Consider the following 23325-nt stretch of genomic DNA (forward strand, 5'->3'; position numbering starts at 1 on the left):
GAGAGCCTTTATCCTTCACCAGGGAGGGGAGTGCCTACCGGGGTGTGGTTGGCAGGGAGACAGAAAATGGATTTTCAAAACACACCCCTTCCCTCGCCTTCACTCATTCACACTTTGAACAAATATTTATTGCCGCCTCTGGTGTCCCTTTGGCCTTTTTGGAAGCCGAACTAGGGGCTGGGGAGAGAGGTATGGGGTAGGTGAGCCCACCCTCGAGGCAGCCTTGCAGACAGAAAGACCAAGGGTCTCTTCCTCTAGAGGTCTGAGCCCCGCTGGTACCCCACCTGATCAGGGTCCCCAGTTCTCTCTCCCTTTCTGAGTTCTTTCTAGAAAGCTGCTCATAAACACCATGTCCCACCCCCTGCCCCCCTGTAGGGAATTACTCAATTGGTAAAACGCATCCCCTCGGTCAATTGTGACACCCCGGAGTGTGGCAATCCTCATTCATTATTTATTCTACAAACTCATTCTACAAACACATCTTGAGCAATGCCTCCCCGACCCTGATTTGTGCCTCTGAAGCTGTCGCTCCACAGAAAGAATGCTGAGAAGCCCAGAGATCATTTCCACAACTCAAGGTTGTGTGTCTAGAGTATGAACAACAGCTTATGGCCCCGAGGTGAGTGAATTACCCGTCTGTTTCCTCATCCAAAGGCAAACTGTTTACCTGTGTGCTTTGCAGCGTCTAGCTGGAATAAATCCTGGCTCTGTGATTTATTTGATTCCTCCGGGCTTCAGCTTTCTTGCCTACAAAACGGAGATATCACTAGTGCCTATCCCAATGGGCAGCTGGAAAGATAAAATGAACTCATGTGTTGGGTCAGAGTCTGCTGGATGGGGACGCTACAGAAGTGTTTAGGATTACACTCACCGGGACTTGGGTTTCTAACACTCCACATGACCTCAGTCGTTTTGTGAATATTCCTTATCTTGGCACCTGGATATCCCCAGTTCACCTAAGCTTCTTCGCTGCCAAAAACTGCCAAGCCCTCCCCTCACCCAACCCTCCCCCACTCGTGTTAAGGACACTGATGGAGTGAAAGGGGATTCAAAGAAATGCGTGTGCTTTAGTCGTACGTCAGTTCTGAGAAATTGATCATTCCAACAGAAAGCCTGTTTCTGCTTTAGAACAGGTACAGTCACTTCTGCTAACACCCATATCCGAATCCAGGGGCTCACTCTCAGGGTCTAATGGAAGTATGTTCATCAGACAGTCACACCTCGACCGTGCCCTGCATTTTGACAACAGCAGTTTGATACAGATGTTATCTTCTATTCCAGTATCCAACCTGGACACACCTGAATTCATTTCTGCCCATGAACCCAAACTTCTGGATTCTTTCTTCTCCTGAACCCCAGTGCTTATGAAGCTGCCCTAGTTGTTCAGACGGTGATGCTTAGCCTGAATCTGTGCCTGTATTTGGGGCGGAACCCATGCCCCAAGCCCTTACGCTGGACCGACATCTGCTTACCCCAGCAGACTGTTGCAACAAGTCCCGTGGTCCTGTGGGTGATAGACAGCCCCACCCTTTGACTCATGCCTCCCCAAAGGGAACTGCCCACATCTCCCCCTCTCCTCAACCTGCATCCAACTCCCAGACACAGGTCCCATCTTCTACACTTCTGGGAAAGCTGTGGCCCTCGGGTGTGAACCACCTTCATTCGGTCCTCATTCATTCATTCATTCACCAAGTCCTTTCTGAACACCTGGTAGGTGTCAAGCTCTCTGTGCCGGGTGCCGCAGATGAAACGAGGTCCATTCCCACTCAGGCACATTCCTGGGGTTGGTGTCCGGAGATGAACAGACTCATAAAGATGGAGATGCCCAACTACCCTCAGGTCATCCGAACAACTGGGTGCCCTTGCTGACACCCCAGGTGGGCCCGGCTTTTGAGGAATTCCAAGATGATACCAGTTTCTGGTGATGTCACACTCAGCCACGTGAAGACTCTACACACAGGCCCCAGACATCATGTAGCCAAGTGTCATTTTGTTCCTATATTCTCGTTTTCTTTGCTCGGTAGATGACTGTTACGCTGCTGTCTCTCTTGAGACTTTTTTTTTTTTTTCCAGAGCTGAGGACTGAACCCAGGGCCTTGCGCTTGCTAGGCAAGCGCTCTACCACTGAGCTAAATCCCCAACCCCTAGACTTTTCTTAAACCACCTAAGGCTAGGTGGGTGGAATTCGTTCTCAGACTGTATTAGCACAACCAGCTTGGTTTTTTGCATCATTTAGAAATTTCCTCTCTTACTTCCTCTGGTGATCGTGTGCATTTGCTCCGACACAGAGACAACTCAGGACATAACTGAACTTGAGCCAGTCCTTGGTCCTAGGTAAACCTGTAGCGGGATGTGTCTTTGGCGCCCCCTGCCCGTTCCAGGGAGGAAATACAAGTGAGAGCTGCGTGCTGGGAAACAGGAACACTGTAATCCACCAAGGGACCACAACTGTCAGGCAGAAGAGGAGCAAGATGTCTCACGACTCCAGCACTGGACGGGGACTTCTGATGCCCGCCTCATCTTTAGGGGGTTCTTAATCTTCACATTTTTAGGGGGTACCCAGTGATGACACACATACTCTAAGACAACACTCCTCCCCTTGGCTGGACTTTATTTGATCAGGAATGGGCTCAACTGGAGAATCTGGAATTGTGGTGGTCTGTCCACGTTAACACAGAGGTGGGACGGGTCCAGAGTGCAGTGTGGGCAAGGGAAGCACATGAAACAGGAGCACTGATAGCTCTGTGGTCTGTCTATCTGCGAGTCTTAAATAATACTCCTCTGCCCTTACCAACTTGGGTTCTGTACCATGCAACCGAATAATCCTAATGCCCCAGAGAGTCCCAAACCGAGTGTGGAAATGCCCGGGGGCACCACTGGGCATTACAGGATGCTCCATTAGGCCTGCCTTTTATTTGGTTCAAATTCAATCATTTTCAGTATGTGTCTTCACATGCCATATGCTCTGTGAGGGTGAAGAATCCTATTGGCTACTGAGGTGATGAAGGAGGCTGAATAGAGTGAGGGAATACTGGGAGGTATTGGTGTCCAGGGTGGCCATTGGACCTGTGACCAACAGAAGGACCGGGACAAGCATGCTGGACCAGCGGCATGGATCCAGGGCTGGGAGCACAGGGTCCCGCCAGGGATCACACAACTTTGGAAGGAGAATCTATCCCTGGTGACAAGCAAATCCAAGGGTTCATGCTTAAGTTATTTAAAAAGCAGAACTCTGGACTGGGGAAAGAATGCAGTTGATAGAGTGTTTACCTTTCAAAGACCTAAGTTTGATCCCAGAACCCACAGTAAAAAAGCCAGTCACATGCTTGGCATCTCAGAGCTACTGAGGCGAAGGTAAGCTGATTCTGGGGCTTGCTGGCCAGCGAGCCTAGCCTACTTGTCCAGTTACCAGTGAGAGACCCTCTCTAAAAATAAACGAGAACAGTGCCAGTGTCCTCTGGCCTCTGTGCATGTGTACCCATGTATATCTGTACTCAGGACACATGCACTCACACACACACACATTTTAAAAAGTAAAATAAAACGAAAAACACTGATCATGCTGAATTTTTGGCCTGCTGGCAAATTCAAGTATAAAAATAATCAGTATGGCAAGAAAACATTAATAAAACATTAGTTGGGGGCTGAAGAGATGGCTCAGAGGTTAAGAGCACTGGCTGTTCTTCCAGAGGTCCTGAGTTCAACTCCCAGCAACCACATGGTGGCTCACAACCATCTGTAATGAGATCTGGTGCCCTCTTCTGGCATGCAAGTATACATGCAGGCAGAACACTGTATACATAATTAATAAATAAATCTTTAAACAAATAAAACATTAGTTAAGTAATGTGTCAAAATATTTTGTAATTACACTGAAAAAATAAAAAACCTAATGTAAAAATCTGAAACTTCTATTGGGCGTGGTAGCATACACCTGTAAATCTAGTATATGGAAAGGTGAGAAAGGGAATGGTAAGTTCAAAGTCAGCCTAAGCTATGCAGTGAGATCCTGCCTCTGAAGAAATATTAAAACTTGTAAGTCAGCCGGGCAGTGGTGGTGCATGCCTTTAATCCCAGCACTCGGGAGGCAGAGCCAGGCGGATCTCTGTGAGTTCAAGGCCAGCCTGGTCTACAGAGTGAGCTCCAGGAAAGGCGCAAAGCTACACAGAGAAAGCCTGTCTCGAAAAACCAAAAATAAATAAATAAAACTTGTAAGTCAAAAGAGTAAAGTTCACAAAGACTATAGCACATTATTTTTAAAAGGTAGAGAATTTTAGTGAAATCATGAGAAAATAAAAAAAAAGACATTTTTAATTACAATGAGAGTTAAAATTTTGTATTTCTTCATAGGTTCAATTTAAAAAAAGAAAAAGGGAAATGTAAAGTCAGCAACCATCAGGTCCTTAATCCACTTTCAGATCCTTCCCCACCAGCATCGCAGTCACGGGATGCATACTGGCTTTATGCTCCTGGTAGGCGCGGACAGCTTGGTCGTGAGATTTGTCGAAGGCCGCCAGATCCCTGCCGAGAAAATGGAGAGAGACAAAGAGAGATGGGGGGATAGGGGGGGGGAGAAAAAATAATGTCAACACCGAGGTTAAATTAAAGATCACAGCAGGGTATCACCCGACTAAAAGCAGAGGGCCCCGTACAAACTCCGTATCCGATTCTGGCCCATCAAAGAGCAGGTCATAGCTATTTGGAGGGGCATTACATGGAGGGACTCGGGTGGAGGGACAGCAGCCATTACCAAGCAGTATGCAGGTATGACTGGCTAAACATTGGCCTCATATGAGAACGTGAACTTCAATTACTTGGTCTTTTTTTTTTTTTAAGTGCTTTCCAAGCTTATTTTCATCAACCATTTAAGAGTATAAACATTCCAACTTCTAAAGACTTTCTGAAAACTTCACACAGTGAGAGTGAAAATACCAACCACAGTTATTAAACAGTAATGGCAAGCTGGGGGTGAATATATAAAATGCAGGATTAGCCATTTTAAGATTGGCTATGAGTTTTACGCTACAAGACAGAACATTTATTCTTCCCATAGAAAGCGTGTTCTTAAATTTTTCCGTTCATTTCTTTCTTTATGATGTGTCTGTGTGTGTGTGTGTGTGTGTGTGTGTGTGTGTGTGTGACAGCACAGGTGTGGAGGTCAGAGGACAGCCTGTGGAAGTTGCTTCTCTTCCACCATGTGAATCCCAGGTACTGGACTCAGTTCATAGGGTTGGCAGCATGTGCCCACTCACTTAAAACAATAGATTGTAGATGTAACGGTTTTATTAAATAAGAAACACAAAGCCAAATGCAGAGTTAAGAGCCTGGCCAGCTCGGTCGGTAGAGCATGAGACTAAAACCGCCTTCTTACCACCCGCTGCCGCTGCCGTCCTTCCCCTCAGAAAGAGGCCTACTTCCTGTGTATCTGTCTTTTTATTGACTTTCTGTTCTGCTTTCTGACCTCCTCGTCACTGCCTGTCTATGCAGACCTCCAGGTCTCTATGGTTGGTATTGAGATTAAAGGCGTGTGTCTCCAAGCTGGCTATGCCCTTGAACGCACAGACTCTGCTTCTGCTATGGCTTGCTATTAGCTCTGACCCCCAGGCAACTTTATTTATTAACATACAAATAAAATCACATTTCAGCACAAATAAAATATCACCACAATAGATGGGTTTTAATTACAGAAAGCATGTGAAGACTGCATCAAAATACCTTCAAAAGTAGTTTTGTGGCCATTATTTTAAAAATCGGGTAATGGCTTGCATTGACAAAATTTTATTACACTTAGGAAGTAATGCAAGGCCAACACACTAATTATGAAATTTTATGCCACTGATTATAATTTTTTAATAATATGGAGCAAATACCTAATCAGGGAATTTAATGGAGATAGTCCTAAATTGCATTTTGTTGCTAAAATACATTTCCCCCCTACTTCCTGAGCATTCCTCTACTATACATCAAGCGACATTTGTCTCAGAGAGCTTGCTTTATGTGCAAATTTCTCTTTGTATTTAGTTTTTAGACTCTTCCTTGCCCCCACATGCCAAATTTTCTACTTTCCAGAATCTTTCTGTGCATCTAAGACTGTCTTGTGTTTACTCCCTTTTCCTCTTGCCTGGCCCTGCAGCAGCTAACCACACATCATGCTCCCGAAACAGCTCAGGACATTATTTTAAAATTTAAATGGTCACAAGTACCAGTTCCTTATTTATGATAATAAACTCGAAATATATTTAAAATTATGCTACCGATGGCATTTTACAGAGTTACTTTTCCCATCAGGCAGGACCAGTATTGAATCTAGGGCCTCGGGCATTCAAAGAACTCTACCAGGGAGCTACGGGCGAAATACAGATTTAACAAGCCCTGTCTTCCGGATCTGCTTTCTATCCCTCCCTGACTGTGAGGCACGGTCCGCTTTGGCCTTACTTGAACAAAGGTCGCGTGAACTTCATCCTTCCCTGTTCAGTTGCCATTTTTAGAGCCAAAGGAATTGCTTCCTCCCATTTCGATTGAATGCAGAGCCGTAACCATCTGAAAGAATGATGTTTTAGGGGCGTGGGAGAGAGGATGAGGAGGGAAGGAAATGAACAGTATTCCTAAACATATATGCTACAGAGACGAACAATCCCATTATAATCGCATCATGCACCTTGACGTCATCCGTGCACATCTGCACACACACAGCTAACAATCGCATTATAATCGCATCGTGCACCTTTTACGTCATCAATGCACATCTGCACACAGCTAACAATCCCATTATAATTGCATCGTGCATCTTTACGTCATCCATGCACATCTGCACATACACAGCTAACAACTGGAGAAGAGAAGGAGGAGGAGCTGGTTCTTGGGAAAGATCAGGTGTTAGGCTTGGACTATAGAAGTGTTCGTGTGTCTTATAAAGTCAGTTTCTGAAGGAAGTAACTTTGATCTAAACCTTACACTACAAGCCGGAGTTAAGGATAGTTAACATATTACAGAATCAAAGGTTTCTAGCCGGGCCCATTCAAAGTTGATCTGGCTACTGGAAAAGGAAGCCTATTTACTACTGAACTCTCCATTCTATTTTTTTTTAAAGTTGAGGGTAGCTTAGAACACAGTCTAGCAAAAAGGTTAATATCATCACGTTATACACCACAACTATCCCTGTGATGCCCTACGTCTAGCTACGCAGACGGACATGACGAGGGTCTCAAGATTCATGGCCTCTCAGACTCTCTTTCCCTTTCTCCACGGTTTAAGCTAGCATTCTGCTTTCTTCCACAGAGACAAGTTAAAATGATGTACCTGAATCGTATTTCAGAATTGTTAATGGCATTGAAGTTGTATACCTCTTGCATTCGCTTTATGTGCCCCAATGGAAGAGGTGCCTAAGGGCAAGATGAAGAAATGTGACGGATCATTTCAACAGGATTCCCTGGAAGAAAGGAGCTGGAGAGAAAGTCTTAGCCACATTAAAGTCCTAAGTACCTTATAACAGAGAAATACGCTGGATGTGCACTAACGTAAATCTCTAGCAACTAATTCCTGAAAAGGATGTTCTCCTGGGGACACGGGTACAAGCTACTTTGTGGAGAACATAAGAGAAACCACGGTGGGTTACTCTCCTCAGACTTCCTAGACGGTTCCAGAATCCTTTGGGTTCTCCCCACATCCTACGTAAAGTTTTCCCACTCTTCAGATAAATCACATTTCCTTACGTTTTCATCGCTGGTTGCCTTTGCTGGTCGGCTTTGTGTTTGTCTAGTCCTTTAAGAGCACTTTCAGATTATATCCTTTTAAAATGGCAGCCCTTAACCTTCCATATCCTAGACCCCTTTGAGATGGGTAACACAGACTCTGTCCTTGGCGGGGTGGGGTGGGGTGCATTTACCGTGGAAATGCAAATGCCTAGAGACAACTTCAGGGACGCCTGACCCTCCTGCACTCATGTTAACCCACACTAAGAGGGGAAACAAGTTCCAAAGAAGGAAAAGAGTTGAGTTCATTTGGGACAGACAGAATTTGAGATGCCTACAGAGGACAGGCTGAGGTCCCTAGAGAGACACTGCCCCCCTCCCTCCCCTCCCCGCACTGTGGTCTCCTTACCTGACAGGACTACCTATGCATCAGCCACCTCCAATCTCAACTAACTGCTAGGCCTATTCCAAGTTAGTACATTAACTCCCACATGGACATAGTTCAGTTCCCAATCCATGCTGCTAGGCCAGCCAATGAAAGTCACCTCCCAGACACCCCATTCTCATTTCCACACCCCTTCCCATCAGCTCCTCAGGCTTTCCTCTTCTCCATCCTAGGTCACACTAGGAGCACTACCTTCTGAAGCACTTGGGCCAGGAACTCATTCAGCTGATGGGATGAGAGATCCTTCAGATCCGCGATGCTGAACGAATTTAAATCCTCCTCTTTGGCCTGAAACAAGCGTTACCAGGTTATTTCTGCTCAGGTGTAATTTCGTAATATTTTAGCCTGACGTAAAAGCAAAAATGAAGAAAAACAAATATATTCACATCTGAGTTTACATAATCCGACATTAAGTTACTACAACCCAAAAGGCGGTTGATTCCTAAAATCCACAGTACTTAAGGAAAGGTATTCACAGCAGGAATGCAGGAACTGTCACCCTTTGCTTTTCAGACACTGAACCATCAGAAGTACCATGATTTCCAAAGCAAAGAGACATTACATACAGCATGTCAACTCGTTTATAAGCCAATCTGGTACAGAGGAGACACCTTATAGGCCAAATGAGAGCCTGGCGGGCGCTCCCCGGACCAAGATGGCCACACTTGTGGTGGCCCACGGCCACTGCTTTCCAGTTGGTTCTTAAGACCTACCACTTGTTTCCTTCATACATATTCCTTTTTATTTTTACGTGTGTGTGTGTGTGTGTGTGTGTGTGTGTGTGTGTGTGTGTGCATGCGGGTGTATGTGTGTGTGTGTGCATGTTTGCCCTCACTGAGTCTGAACCTGTGTGCACACAGATGAAGAGGCCAGAGGGCTGGCTCCGAGTGTCTTCCCACTCACTCTCCACTTTCCTGAGATGTGTTCTTTCACTGGGCTTGCAGAGGCCCCGATTCGGCAGTCGAGGCAGCCAGCTTACCCTGGGGGTCCCCCTGTCTCTGCCTGCTGAGCACTGAGATTACAGGAGCAGGTTGCCATGTCTGTCTGCCTGCCTTTCATGCGGGTGCTGGGCATCCAGATACCAGCCCTCACACCTGATCACGCTTTAGCCACTGGGCCACCAGACCCCCTATTTGTATGTCTGTGTACAGTCCTCTAATAGTTGGGCAAAGCAGCCGTGAAAGCCCCTGAGGACAGGACCCTCAAGGTTAACGTCCTCACTGTGACAAACCCTGTCCCTCTGACGACTGAAATGTTTGTAATAAACCATGTGCCTTTCCCTGCTGGGCCCGGAGCAATAGCAGAGCGGAAGTGAGCAGCAGCTTCTCCGGCAGCAGGCAAGCGGGACGGACTTTTCAAATGGACTAAGGGGTTCCTGGAGACTCATGGGGAGGCTCTGGTTTCCCACAGACGGCCCTCACATTTCTCAGTCCGGCACGTCTGTGAGCTAACACAGATGGAGCTAAGAGAGCAAAGCTCGTGTGCCAAAGTGTGCAAGCAGGTTTCTCTTCTGGAATGCAAATAATTAGGCCTTCTGAAACATTAAAGAAAGCTCATTATTAAACTCCTTCCAGCCAAATTCAACGCCAGTCCAGGTAAAATGGTCACAGCCAAGGCACACATGCGCACACCCGGCCAATTCTCCGAAAGACAGCCACTTAGACACTCCATTCCTATCACTTCCTTATGAACAGCAGGAGTCAGAGAGCCCCAAACACCACCCAAGACACACGCCGTTGGATTGAAACTCATTCCTCTACCTCTGCTCTGACTGGCGTCTCCACAAAGCTTACGGTTTACAGGATTTTAAACGAGACCCCATCCCTTCCTCCTCTCCCTTCTGTCTCCTCCTTCCTTCCATCCGTCTTTCCTTCCTTCCTTTTCTGACAAAGGTCTCCTGAAGTGGCTGGCCCTGGATTCACAACCGCCCTGCCTGCCTCCTGCACGCCGAGGCCACAGGGGAGTCACAGAGCTGGGCTAAGTGAGACCGAATCTTCCACTGGTCTCTGGGTTCGTTTCCCCATCTTACTGATCTTGCTTTGTTTTCCTCTTGTGTCTCTAAGGGTTTTCTCCCGGTACCTGAAATGCCCGACTCCCTTGTCTAATATTCAACATCTAATCTGCTCTGAGTTACTTTGCTGGGGTGGGGGGTCCTGGCCACTGAACCCAGGGCTTGTGCATGCTAAGGACGTGGTCTGCCACTGGACTGCATTTTCCGTCCACTGACTTCTCAGCTAGTTACAAAATCAAACCTCACCGGGAGGTGGTGGCACACGCCTTTAATCCCAGTTTGAGGCCAGCCTGGGCTACGGAGTGAGTTCCAGGAAAGGAGCAAAGCTACACAGAGAAACCCTATCTCAAAAAACCAAAAAAAAAAAAAAGAAAGAAAAAAGAAAATCAAACCTCCAAGCGCTCTTCAATGTTAGTGTTCTCCTCTGCACTGTTCTAAATGCAGAACCCATCAATGTACGTGTACGACTCCTGCTCGCCCCCCCCCACCACCACCTGGCTTTCTTCCTGAAGCTGCCTTCTCCATCTTAGCGTCTCCTGTCCCGTCACACTGACAGACTCGTGGTCTCAATGCCAGACCCTGGTCCTTCCATTTACAATTCCAAATCTTCAAAGATCCCACCGCTGCCTACAGGTTACATCTTCAATCCCTAGCCCGATAAGCATGTTTATCTTCCAATCTTGCTCCCCTCTCTCAGTGCCTACATTTATCCAACAGTGAATAGAGGAGGATGGTCCTGGGGACAAAGGAAAAGTAAAAAGAATTCCTGCTCTTGAGGAGCCGACAGTCTGCCGGAAGAAACAGGCAAAAAAAATGAACACAGCAAAAGTTCTCCTCGGTGTCAAGTAACCAGCAGCTACCATTCTCTCGGTGAAGAGAACTGCCCATTGTCCAGGCCATGGGAGCAAACATTCATGGCGTGAGCCGTCCCCATCATCCGTCCTTGCTCTTCCTACACGTCCCTAGACTAAGCCAGGCAGACACACTCCTAAATACTTCTTGCCGGCTGTGCTGGCTTTATAAACCCTCACCACACAGCTGAAGTGTATGAAGGAAGGGGGCCAAAGTAGAAGACTGCTGTGTACAGTGCTGTTTTGATGCGGCTTTTTAACAAAAACCTATGTTGAAACACCTCTCCTGAACTGCAGAATGTCCGTCTGTCCACCCCCCCCACTCCTTGATATGGATGGGGGCATCTCAGTTCCCCACAGGGTGGGGGGATCCCTCTGTTGAGTCCACGACTCCACCTGCCTCTTTCACACGCTGCTCATTGCTCGGCTTAAAAGTAATCTGTGCAGAAATCGGTTGTCTTTCATTAAGCTCCAGCCAACCTAAAGGCAGGTCCATCTGTTTCTTTCGCAGTGTGAAGCCCAGAATTCTGTATGTGGAAGGTTGCCAAGAAACGCCCGCCACATAAACTTTAAAGATAAATTTCAGAGAGCAACCTCAACACTTGCTGCAATCGTCAAGATAAAGCGACAGTTCCGTTTTCTCTGATTTGCCATTCCAGAGTCATCCGGGGTACATGCTCAGTCTGGTCTCCTGAGGCATGTTTGGGTACATATACCAGGGTACATGCTCAGTCTGGTCTCCCGAGGCATGTTTGGGTACATATACCAGGGTACATGCTCAGTCTGGTCTCCCGAGGCATGTTTGGGTACATATACCAGGGTACATGCTCAGTCTGTTCTCCTGAGGCGTGTATTTTAGCCCATATACGAGGAAACTCCTCTTTAGGAAGTTTTGTAGAAATGAACAACAGCTCGCAACCAGCAGGACCCCTCAGCAGTTCCTCCCGTTCCACAGTCGGCTTTCAACACTCGCCCAACATCATTTAGATTTACCCACAGGCATTTGAAGCACATCTCATGAGTGATGGGGGGCGGGGTGTGTGGGAAGACATTATCGGGCCAGGTAAACAACTTACAAACACAGCCACTCACAGTGTAAAGTACCCACCCCGCGCCCAAAAGATAATTCAGAAAAGATCCCAAAATCACCCATTACTACTTACAGTGACCCATCTTTGACTTAAGGCAATGCAGGCATTTGTCAGAGTCATGTCATAACTGCAAGAATGAAAAACATATTAAAGATTACATTTTGTAAACAAACACACCCTTTTGCATAAATGCAGTTTTATGCCATATAAAATGCCGAAAACTTCAAATTTCTTTAAAGATAAAGAGCTCCTGAGTGCTAGAAGTAGGAAGTCCACCTGACTCATCTGAGAATTCCCAAATCCAAATGGGGTACCCCACTGGACAGCACATGAAGAAAGCCCTGGCTGTCCTTCACAGAGAACACGAAAGCATCTCAGCGCGGCCGTCACACACCCAAGAAGGACTTGGATGGGGGTCAGCGGAGCACACTTGGCATCCACAGCTCCGGGGACCCAGGACAGCACACGGAACACCAGGTCCCCATTCCCAGGGCTTTTACTTTGGGTTGTGCCAAACTTTTCATCACCCAGTAAATCTACAAGCAGGCTAGGTAACAGGCGCTGCTCCTTGAGAGGCCAGACTTGAGAGTCCCAAGTCACCATGTGAGAAATTCATTCCTTTATGGATGGTGGATTAATCATTATAAGCAAACAAGCAGTGTCGGAATGTGTGTGCTCCCGTCTTGAATGCCATTCTTGCAAACAGCCCTCTTTATGTAAACATCAAGCCTCTGCTGGGAAATAGTTATCAGCGACAAGAGATACACCTCCTGCTGAGGGATTTTCTATTCTTCTCTTCTTTTCTCGGGAACGAATGGGGAGTCCATTCACAATTCTTCCTCTTCAGCAGTAAATAATAATTGTAATTTGCTGCCCCTGGACTCTGGTAGGAAGTACGTACATCCTGAGTGCTCCGAGTTTGAATCTGAAATGTCCTCCAAAGCCTCATGGGTTGAAGGCTTGGTCCTTGGCTGGTGTGCTATTTAGAAGTAACTAGATTATGAGGATACTAACTTCGCCCACAAACGAATGGGCTGTTAGGAGGGGAGGCCAATGTGGAAGTGGATCTCTGCCTCTCTCTCTCTCTCTCTGTCTGGCCCCCAGGATCACCTTCTCTTGTGTTCTACTTCACCACAGACAGAACCGTGACCCCAGACAAAAGCAGGAGCCAAACTAGGTCTTCTCAAATCATGCCAGGAATTTTGTCCAGCAAAGGCAGCTGGGTAACACCAGGGCCAAGCAGTCACTCTACTGTCATACGGCAGTCAGGCTGTGGATGGAGGCAAGTGAGATCAGAGGTCATCCACTCCCCAGGCTGCAAGACACCTTCTCCTCAGCACAGAGTTCTTTAAGATTTATTTATTATGTATACCGGCATCAGATCTCATTACAGATGGTTGTGAGCCGCCATGTGGGTGCTGGGAATTGAACTCAGGACCTCTGGAAGAGCAGCCAGTGCTCTTAACCGCTGAGCCATCTCTCCAGCCCCCAGCATTGATTTCTTCAACACCCAGGTTTGGTTGGTGTCTTTCTTAGTGTTCCGAAACTTCCTTCTTGGTATGGTTGGTTGAATGAAAAGTTATTAGCTCAGGAAGAGGAAGTAAATCCTACTCAAGACAACACCCTGGGGCAAGTAATGTGCAAACCAGCCTGGAGCCTTGCTCTCACAGTGTGTACGGTGCAGCCAAAGGAACAATGTTTAGTCACACAAGCAAACGCAAAGCGGTGTGACTTCGCACACGGCAGCACCAAGACACTCTCAAGCGCAAGATCTGACCTGCGCAGAGGTCAAGAGACACCTCCCTGAGGAAGTGCTTCCTAAGCGGACGCTGGAATTATCTACGTAGAAGGAAGTGCGAGTGTCTGGGTACGAAGCTGGAAGGAGTGTGGCGAGTCTGAGAGACCCTAGATTAGCAGCCTGACCGAAGCAGAGGGTGTGGAATGTTGGGAGCCCTGGAGTCCCTGTGAAAGAAGGATTTGGCCTCAGCCCAAGGACAGAAGAGCACCAGAGAAGATAGCTAACAAGAGAACAGATGGGCACAGTTGCAGGTGTTCACCACTGTTTACTATGAAAGGGTCTCTGTTATGCAGCCTTGGCTGTCCTGGAACTCATCAGGTAGACCAAGCTAGCCTCCAACGCACAGAGACCCGCCTGCCTCTGCTTATGTTTTTAAATGTTTACTCCAGCTCTCTGTGTACACCAGCACAGAACAAGGCCAGAAAACATCAAGATACACAGCTTAGAGAGCACAGGAGTCTTCCAGGAGGGAGAGTTGATGTGTCAGTGAATGTCAGTGAAGGTAGGAGAAGCGGAGAGGAACGGATGACCTGAGAGACATTTAAACACACGTGGACGTCAGGAGCGCTGACATCCGAATCAGAGGATGCGGAGTCAGCCCATCTCTTCCGACCACACTCTTAGTACCCGCCTAACCACTTCCTTTTCAACCTCAGCTCTCAAGAGGCTCTTCAAACACACATGACCGTGACATCTGTTTTCTACCTCAACTTCTGATGCTCAGCCCCGTGCCTCAGTTAAACTGGGTTGTTTACTGGGAGAGTAGCTGGTAGGACTCTCCATGATTCAAAGGAAGGGCAACCAAGGGCTGAAACTTCCTCACACAGCTCCTGAAGTCTAGGGTGCAACTCCCTGACTCCAGGGAAGTGTTTAGTAAAAGACAGGGGAGGCAAGACTCCAGGGTTTCAGTGCTTACTAAGAGTCACACAATTCTGGACAAAGCACTTAGGTTAGCCTACTCTTAAGTTCCCACTTCTGGAAATAGGGATGATAACTTGTAATAATATAAGAATATAATACTTGCTATTTTCCTTACTGCAAACGTGTGTGTGTGTGTGTGTGTGTGTGTGTGTGTGTGTGTGTGTGTGTTTTAGAACAGGTCTTGCTATACAACCTCAACTGGCCCTGGGCTCATAATCCTCCTGACACCTGCCTCCTCCTCCTCCTGGGGCTGGGGTCAAAGGTAGCCATCATACCTAGCTTTCACAGAAGCTTTAGGAAAAACTGCTTGCTCTTTCCGAAGTCCCTCACCACCCTCCTCATGTGGAAACTTGGCACCCACTCCCAATCTGTTCAACAGATCCGTTTGTAAACTATGGAAATGGCTTTTGGCTTCAGGGGAAAGGTCTAGAAACCTAAGCCCCTTGCTCTTTTTGCTGACTGGTAACAGTTTAAGAGAAGCATACAGTCCCTCCAGATACTCCGAAAGCGCTAGGGTTAGGTGTGTCCAGCCTGCAGCCCTCAGGCCACGTGCCCCAGGATTATGGTTATGCCTGCAGCCTAAGACATCTGTAGACGAGTAGGCCGTGTGGCAATAACCAAAGGTTGGATACCCTAGGATTAGGAGAACGAAGGCAACGTGTTCGCAGGCGAGTGCTTACTTTGGTTTGACCGGAGGCAGGCCAGGAGAATAGAGCCAGGCATTCCAATCAACTTGATTGAGAAGATCCACCTGTGAAGAGGAAGAACACCCAGTTCATGACAGGATGACTTTTCCTCGGGTCAAAACAAACAAATGAGGGACTGCAAACAAAGCTGTGAGGAATCAGACATACAATTAACTCTACTTCGCCACGTCACGGTAACTTCTCCATCTCACTACTTCTTAAAATTAATACCAAGCAACAAATCACCATCATCGCGTCTACGTCTGAAACACAATGTGACATTCTGACATCTGTAAATAATGTGGAGTCAAATCTAGCTCATTAACATAAACTTACAGTCATTACTAGTGTTCTGAAAGAGAATTAAAACAGATCAACCAAGTCTCAAGGCAAATGCTGAACCAATACTATGATTAAGTAACTCAAGTGGCCTAGCAAATAGTTTATAGAGATACACTGGGCATTAAAAATAAGAGGAATTTAAAACCAACCTTATCTTTAAAGTGGGAATACAGGAAGCCCTTCCAGTCGTCGGTGGTCACACTCTTGTAGGAAAATTTCTCAACATAAGCCTTTAAGAATCCTAGAAACACCTCTAAGAGGAAAAGAGGAAAAAAAAAATTAGAAGAAATCCACGCACAGAAAGGCAATCCCTGCTCTCTTTTGTGGTTGGCATTGTTCTAGTAACCACAGAACAACAGAGATCACTCAAGAGGGCCATGGAGAGCCACGACCATGAAAGGATGTCCAAGAAAGGAGGTAGGTCTCAAGCTGGGCCTTTGAAGTCTATGCGAGTCAGCGCAGGGGAGAAGAGAAACTCTTCCCAGGCCGGGATAACATAATCAAGACACAGCGCAAAAATAATCCACGTTCTAAAAATAACCCTCATCTGATGAGAAAGGAGAGTAAGAGCCGACAGGCAGAACGGAAGGGGAGGCCTTCAAAGTCCATCAACAGAGGGGACCCCTCTCAGGCCATCAGTACGAGGTCACGTTAAGTCATCACAGCTATGTAAGACAATATCATGATAGCATTAAAAATATGAGATGGAGCCAGGTGGTGGTGGCGCACGCCTGTAATCCCAACACTTGGGAGGCAGAGCCAGGCAGATCTCCATGAGTTCGAGACCAGCCTGGTCTACAGAGCGAGATCCAGGACAGGCACCAAAACTACACAGAGAAACCCTGTCTCGAAAAACAAAAATATGAGATGGAATCATGTGCACTGAGCCTTAAAAATTAAAAAGACAGATACAGGGCCTGGCGGTGGTGCACACCTTTAATCCCAGCACTCGGGAGGCAGAGGCAGGTGGATTTCTGTGAGTTCGAGGCCAGCCTGGTCTATAGAGCGAGTTCCAGGACAGCCAGGATTGTTTCACAGAGAAACCCTATCTAGAAAAACAAACAAACAAACAAACAAACAAAAAAGATGGATACAGTCAAACTCTTGCATGAGGGGCTTATGTTGCATGACTCCAGCAGATGGATAAAACTGCACACAGTACCAGACCCTACTGCACTACTGTTTTCCATACGGACAGACCTACGGACAAACTGAATTCACCCATGTGGCATGGGAAGAGGTTAAGAACAATACCTAGCTAGTCACGAAGCAGAATCATTACAATACACTGTGATGAAAGTCACATGATGGTACCTCTCTCCAAACACTCTAAGCTACCCGGGTTTCTCAGGAGCCCTGCTGAGGTATCACATACTTGAGTTCAAGGAATCCTTGTTCTGTTTACTGGAGGCCACAGGGTACAAGATGAACAACATTGGCGATTCAGATACTCTATAGTGGAGCCACACATCAAACTGCTAACGGGGTGACCCCGGGGCTAGGGAGGTGTGTGAGAGTTCTCATTTATCACTCATAAACTTCTGGATTATAGAAGTTTGTCAATGGGTAGACACTATTCCCCTAATTCTTCAAGTATAATGGGATTAAAAATAAAAAAAGTCAAGCCACATTATACAGAATAAGGGGTTGTGTGGAGTTTTATGAATATAGGCTGTAAGAGAAAGCAATACAGAGGTCTCCAGCAGAATGAACTGGAAGTACAAAATAAAGAGACACCGTTTACAATTCATCTCTAGTCTTCACATCACCCTCCACAAGAAAAAAAACACGAAACAAAACAAAACAAAGTCAAAAACACCAGCCTGACAAGGCCAACTACTTACCTGGTCCACCAAGAAGCTGCTCAAGGTAGAAGAGCAAGGCGAAGCCCTTCTCATAGGGAATGGAGGAGTAGGCGACGTCGGGGTCCACATCCTTCAGATCAACCACAAGCTTGGTGAAGGGATGGGACTCCCCGAAAGTTTTTATCTGCAATCCAATAAATAAAACGAGTGTTCTCACAGGAAGAGGGACGTAACGGTGCCAGCAAGCTGGCAAGCAGTATTGCTTCACTCAGGGCCGTTAACAGGCTTCTAAGAACTTCCACTTAGCGACTGGAAACACGGAACGTTGCTATCACTGGTAGAACCTAACTATAAGGAGGACAAGATATGTCTCTGCTATTTCTCGCTAATAACAGGTTTTACTTTGATGAGATAACTAGAGAGATTCAAAGCTTGAGCTACAAATTTAGATTTGGGAGCGAGCATTCAAAACTCCGCAAGTAGTTCACATAAATTTCAATGAAATAATCAGCTACGTTAACAGCAAAGAACTTATGATATGTTCCTCAGCTCCCAGTTTGGACCAAGTCATGAATGGCGTGTGTAAACAGACTTATAATATGGTAGCTGCTTCCTTTTGCACACCTGTACTATGGCTTCCTTGTTGCTAACAAGGACACTATAAACCCAGTCTGTAAGGACTATTCAGCGTTAGGTGAACGCTTCTAAAAGCCCGTCTCACTCACCGTGTTCTGTAATTCTCCCCATCCTCCCAAAGCATGGAAGTGTCTGAACTTCTCCCCAAACAATCGTCCACAAATGTGGCGCTCCAAGTAGACAGTATGTCCTTCGTTTAACCTGAAAAGGAACGAAAAATGGGCACTGTCCCAGCGGAGAGGACACAGCATGTTAACGGAGCAGGTGTTTTCCGTTTGCTCCTCTTGGGGAAGAGAGCATGAGGCATGGCCCACACATCTCAGCCCCTGCTGCCTGGAGGAGCCCAAGCAGTCACCAGAGACAGTAACAAGCCCAGCCAAGCAGCCTAAAGTACAGAACCTTGAGCGGTAATTTTGTTTTTAACAAGTTCACGTGTGTTAAAATGAGTCAACATCAGAAAGTAAGTAGCAAGAATGAAAGGTACACCTAGACTGGATCTACCACTGTGACAGGTGTTGCAGAATGTTTGAAAACGCTGTGTATCAGGGTGACCGACCATAAGGAAAAGAAACAAGATGTACACAGGAAACAGTGGTGGCAAGGGAAATGAACCATAGCGACCAAAACAAAAAAAAAAAAAAGAAAAAAAGAAAAAGAAATCATACCAAAAGTGATCCCAAGTCTTGTTAGTTACTAGGTTTCCTGTCCAGCTGTGAGATATTTCGTGGGCAATAACCTGAGGGGACAGCATTAAGTGATGAGTGGTCAGATCCATCACCTTGCCCAAAAACAAGTCCTTATTTAAATACTTTTAAATTGCTTTTAAATTCACATGACTTCATGTTTTTAAAAACATATTCAGGGAATTACTCATCTCAGGGGAAAAATGGAATTTAACTGAAAACCAACAATGTATAGAATACTTTAAAGGATTAGAAACAACTACCACCAAGGGAAAAAAAACAACCTAGAGAACATTAAATCAAACACGTAAGTCAATTAAAGTATTTCATGCACAGGAAATAACAATATTTGTTTTTATGATCATGTATCAATCATATCTGGCCACACTTTCCTTTAATCTACTAAACCTAATTACTAAAGAAGAGGACCACCCCAGTTTTATTTTACAGTAATAGCTTCCTAGTGATACAGTTTGTATTTAAAACCTTCTGGAGAGTTAAGATTGTAACAAGAAGTTTTCACTTACATTTGAGAGTGACTTGTCACCTGCCTGTAAAAAAGAAAAAAAAAATCTTAGTATTTCCATCATCAGACAACAGAATGCAGCTGAATGCCACCAGCTTCACATCTCAGACACTGGCCTGATGGGCCACTGTATGTTTACTGTGGTACTTAATGGGTTCCAGAGACAGGGACTGAGAAAGCAGAAGTAACCGGGCATGGTAGTGCATGCCTTTAATCCCAGAACTCGGGAGGCAGAGGCAGTGGATCTCTGTGACTTTGGGGCCTGCCTGGTCTACAGAGTGAGTTCCAGGACAACCAGGACTACACAGAGAAATCCTGTCTCTAAAAACAAACAAACAAACAAAAAAACCCCAAAACATCCAAAAAATAGATAGAGCAAAAGTAGCTTTCTTTTTTCCCTAACCACAGAAAACTTTTTAATACCAGTAGGGCTAATAGGCTTCTAATTCCAGCATATGCTTCCCATGTCCATCTTGTATACCTAATCACTTTCCCTGTCTTTTTTTCTAGTGTGTGTACATGTCTATGGGTGCATGTGTATATGTACACATGTACATGCCTGTGCAGGCCCAAGGCTCTTCCACTGTTTTATTTAAAGAGAGTCAGGGTCTCTCAATCAAACCAGAGCTCTGTTATGGAGAGGCTTGCTAGGCAGCTTGCTCAGGGGATCTCAACTCTGTCTTCTGAGGCTGGAACTATGGGCAAGCAGTACTGACGTGGGTTTCTGCCAAGTCTGAGCTCTGGTCCTCACAAGGACCATAAGCACTGAACAATCCCCTAATCCCTCCTTTCTTATAACTCACAACACAGTAAAGAAAATGTACACAGTCCAATGTGTTCTATGGTGTATCCCAGTCTACTTACTTAGTTGCTAATTAAGTCCTTGCTTGATTCTCAGTAGGATTCAAAGTAGCTTACAGGTCTATAAAACAGCCATATGTGGTAGGCTGATCTTCTCCTAGATGCTGGGCAATGAGTTTTTGTTTGACTAGTACCTGACTGCAACATATAAATGATGCGGCTCCTTTGTCTAGAAACATAATTCATCAAAGGATTGCTGTTGCATGGCACTGCCCCCTCAATGTTTCAAAATAGCCTAAATATAATATTCCCTTTCCCCAACGGCCAAATCATTCTCCTTTGAAAAGTGAAATTTCGATAACCACAACCAGTAATAAAATTAGAAACAGGGTTATATAAACAAGAGAAATAGATGAAAAAATATTACTAGGAGTCTAAGGTTCTTCCCATCTCTCTCTCTCTCTGTGTGTGTGTGTGTGTGTGTGTGTGTGTGTGTGTGTGTGTGTGTTCATATGTGAGCATGTGGAAGCCAGAGGACAACCTTGGCTGCCATTACTCAAGCACTATCTACCTTGGATTTTGAGACAGCGTCTCTCACTGGCCCAGGGCTCATCAAGAAGGCTAGGGTGACTGGCCACTGAACCTCAAGGATCTGCCTGTCCCTACCTCCCTCGTCCAGGATTACGAGGGTGTACAACCATGCCCAGCCTTTATACATGGCTTCCGGGAGGTCAAAGTCAAGTCCTCCAATTGTACAGCAAGCATGTTATCCACTGAGCTACGCCCCCACCCCTCACCAAGGTTTATATTTGAGATCTCCATTTCGGATGAAGAAATACTTCTTACCAGTAGAGTAGGAGTTACGAATGTGAGACAAGGGTTCTCCATGCCGCCGTAAGGGAAGGACGGGGGCAGGACCAATAGATCGTACTGCCCCCACACATAGGGACCTCCCAGATCTTCTGCGATCTGAAGCATAGATTCAGTCTGAAAAACGAATGCATACGTATCTCCTCTTAATGGTCACAACAGCAATTCCTTGAAATTTTGCAAATAGCTTTCTGTGAAGTTTGCAAGCTAGGAATCTTTACTGAAATGATAAATGATAAATAGAAAGTAGCAACCACAGATGCTTGACCTAGCACTCAAACCTTAAATCTCCTGTCTATCACAATTATTGGGAAGGTTTCGTACAACCAACCTCAGAAAATTCGTAAGCAGATTTTTCCACCTGCTCCTTCTCGGACCACACCAGAGTTCTTGGACCAATTTGCCTGCAAAATGGAAAAGCTTCGTCAAAAAAAAAAAAAAAAAAAAAGTCAAGTTAATTACTCACCTGGTTCTAAGAAGGGCCTAGACATCTTGTAATAACAAACCCTTACAAAATAAGACCAGACTGACCATGTGCTCACCAAGAGCGATAGGGCCAAGCACCCTGAGATAACAAACCCGCTGTTAAACATACAGCAATAGCTTTATCTGTTAACTCTCTGTGAGGCCCAGTCCAGGTTCAAGGAAAACCAGGGCATGACATGGAGGTTAGCTTTCGGGCTCCGTGCTAAGACCTCTGGGGATATGGGCTACTCTCTCAATCTCAGAATGCAGAAGCCCAGTCAGAGATTGAATAACAACAACAACAACAACAACAACAATAGAATAGGGAGAGATTACACACTTAGTTATGCTGGACACCATGTTAAGAAATCAGCAGGTAAAGCAAGTAAAAGATGACCCTCACGGACATCATTCAAAAGAAATAAACTGGCCAGCAAAAGGCACCCGCTGCATTCTATTTATATGAAGTAACTAACAGTCACATTGCAGGCATGGAAACAGGACAGCTGCAGGACCAGGATGCTTATGTGGGGGAGAGGGTTTCAGTTCTGCAAGACAACGTTCAACATATCTATTTCGCAACAAGGTAGCTATATTTCACACTACCCAACCCCACTTAAAAACGGCTAAGACTAACATCCATGTGATTTTTTCACCATAATTATAAAAACAAAAAGCAATCATACATTATAACCATGCATCATCACTTCAGCTTAAAATGTGGTTACACCAAGTCCCCAAAGAAGATTTTACCATGGTACTCTGCCACAGTTGACAACAGTCTCTAGAACATTCCTTCTAAACTTTATTCTCCAGACATTTATTGTGCAGACTGGGGAGTATCTGGAGAATTCATTAAAATATAAATTTTGGTTTAGAAGGCTTGAGAGAGGGCCCAAACACCTGCCTTTTTTCACTTTTAAAATTACATTATTATGTATGATGTGTGTCATGTCACAATGCACACGTGGAGATCAGAGGACACTCTGTAGAACTAGATTTCTCTGTCCACCCTTACTCCAGGGATCAACCTCAACACTGCAAGGCTTGCCTCCAAGAGCCTTTACCCAGATTTGCATTTCTGTGAACTACCAAGCTGTGGTCTGTAGACCAAGCTGTGAGTGCGACCCAACAAAAATTTAGCAAGGGTCACAAAAACACACACATTATGATGAAAGCTGGAATTTTTTGACAGCCATATTTTGTTTAAAAAGCAAAACTAAATAAATTTCAATAATATTTATTTGACCCAGTAGATCCAAAGTATTATTTAAACACAGTCAGTATACAAATTATTAAGGAAATATTTTACGTTTCCATACAGTCTTCTGAAATCCAGACTGTATTTTTATTTATAGAGCATGGCAGTTTGGAGGAGTTGTGTTTCAAACGCTCAATGGCTTCATGCAACCACAGCTTACAGACAACACAGCGCTATTCTACATGGGCTTAAAAGGAACAAGACATAGGCCCTGGCTTGGACAGGTCTAACTGTATGACCGAGCAAGTTCCTAAAATCTCTGAGTATCAGTTTCTTCTTGGTAAACTGAGAACAACAGTCATAGGTACCCGCGCTGAGGAGTCAACGAGATAAATGCATTGGAATGAGCGTTCATCGACAGCTGTTGTAACAATCATATTATCGTTTATTGAGCGTTCCTATGGGCCTGGAGCTTTCCATCCTTTGCAGTGCATTCCTTCCC

The 23325-nt window shown here is 45.6% G+C and overlaps 1 protein-coding gene across 2 annotated transcripts in view; it reads right to left on the reverse strand.

The window, feature by feature from the left end:
• Positions 1–4046: 4046 nt before the first annotated feature.
• The window catches only part of Lta4h (leukotriene A4 hydrolase), a 35484-nt gene continuing 16205 nt past the window's right edge, over positions 4047–23325 (reverse strand). Inside the window, exons 7-19 of one of the 2 annotated variants that reach the window (XM_059245378.1) lie at positions 21489–21561; positions 21134–21274; positions 19488–19511; positions 18943–19013; positions 18367–18478; positions 17681–17825; positions 15986–16089; positions 15489–15559; positions 12162–12216; positions 8329–8424; positions 7300–7382; positions 6436–6540; positions 4047–4521 (exon numbers count right to left, since the gene is read on the reverse strand). In XM_059245378.1, coding sequence (XP_059101361.1) covers positions 4404–4521; positions 6436–6540; positions 7300–7382; positions 8329–8424; positions 12162–12216; positions 15489–15559; positions 15986–16089; positions 17681–17825; positions 18367–18478; positions 18943–19013; positions 19488–19511; positions 21134–21274; positions 21489–21561 — 1198 coding nt within the window. In that variant the 3' untranslated portion in view covers positions 4047–4403. The remainder of the gene's footprint in view (positions 4522–6435; positions 6541–7299; positions 7383–8328; positions 8425–12161; positions 12217–15488; positions 15560–15985; positions 16090–17680; positions 17826–18366; positions 18479–18942; positions 19014–19487; positions 19512–21133; positions 21275–21488; positions 21562–23325) is intronic. The other variant, XM_059245379.1, reaches the window with a different exon arrangement.

The sequence above is a fragment of the Peromyscus eremicus genome, chromosome 18 (assembly GCF_949786415.1).
Source record: "Peromyscus eremicus chromosome 18, PerEre_H2_v1, whole genome shotgun sequence".
NCBI lineage: Eukaryota > Metazoa > Chordata > Mammalia > Rodentia > Cricetidae > Peromyscus > Peromyscus eremicus.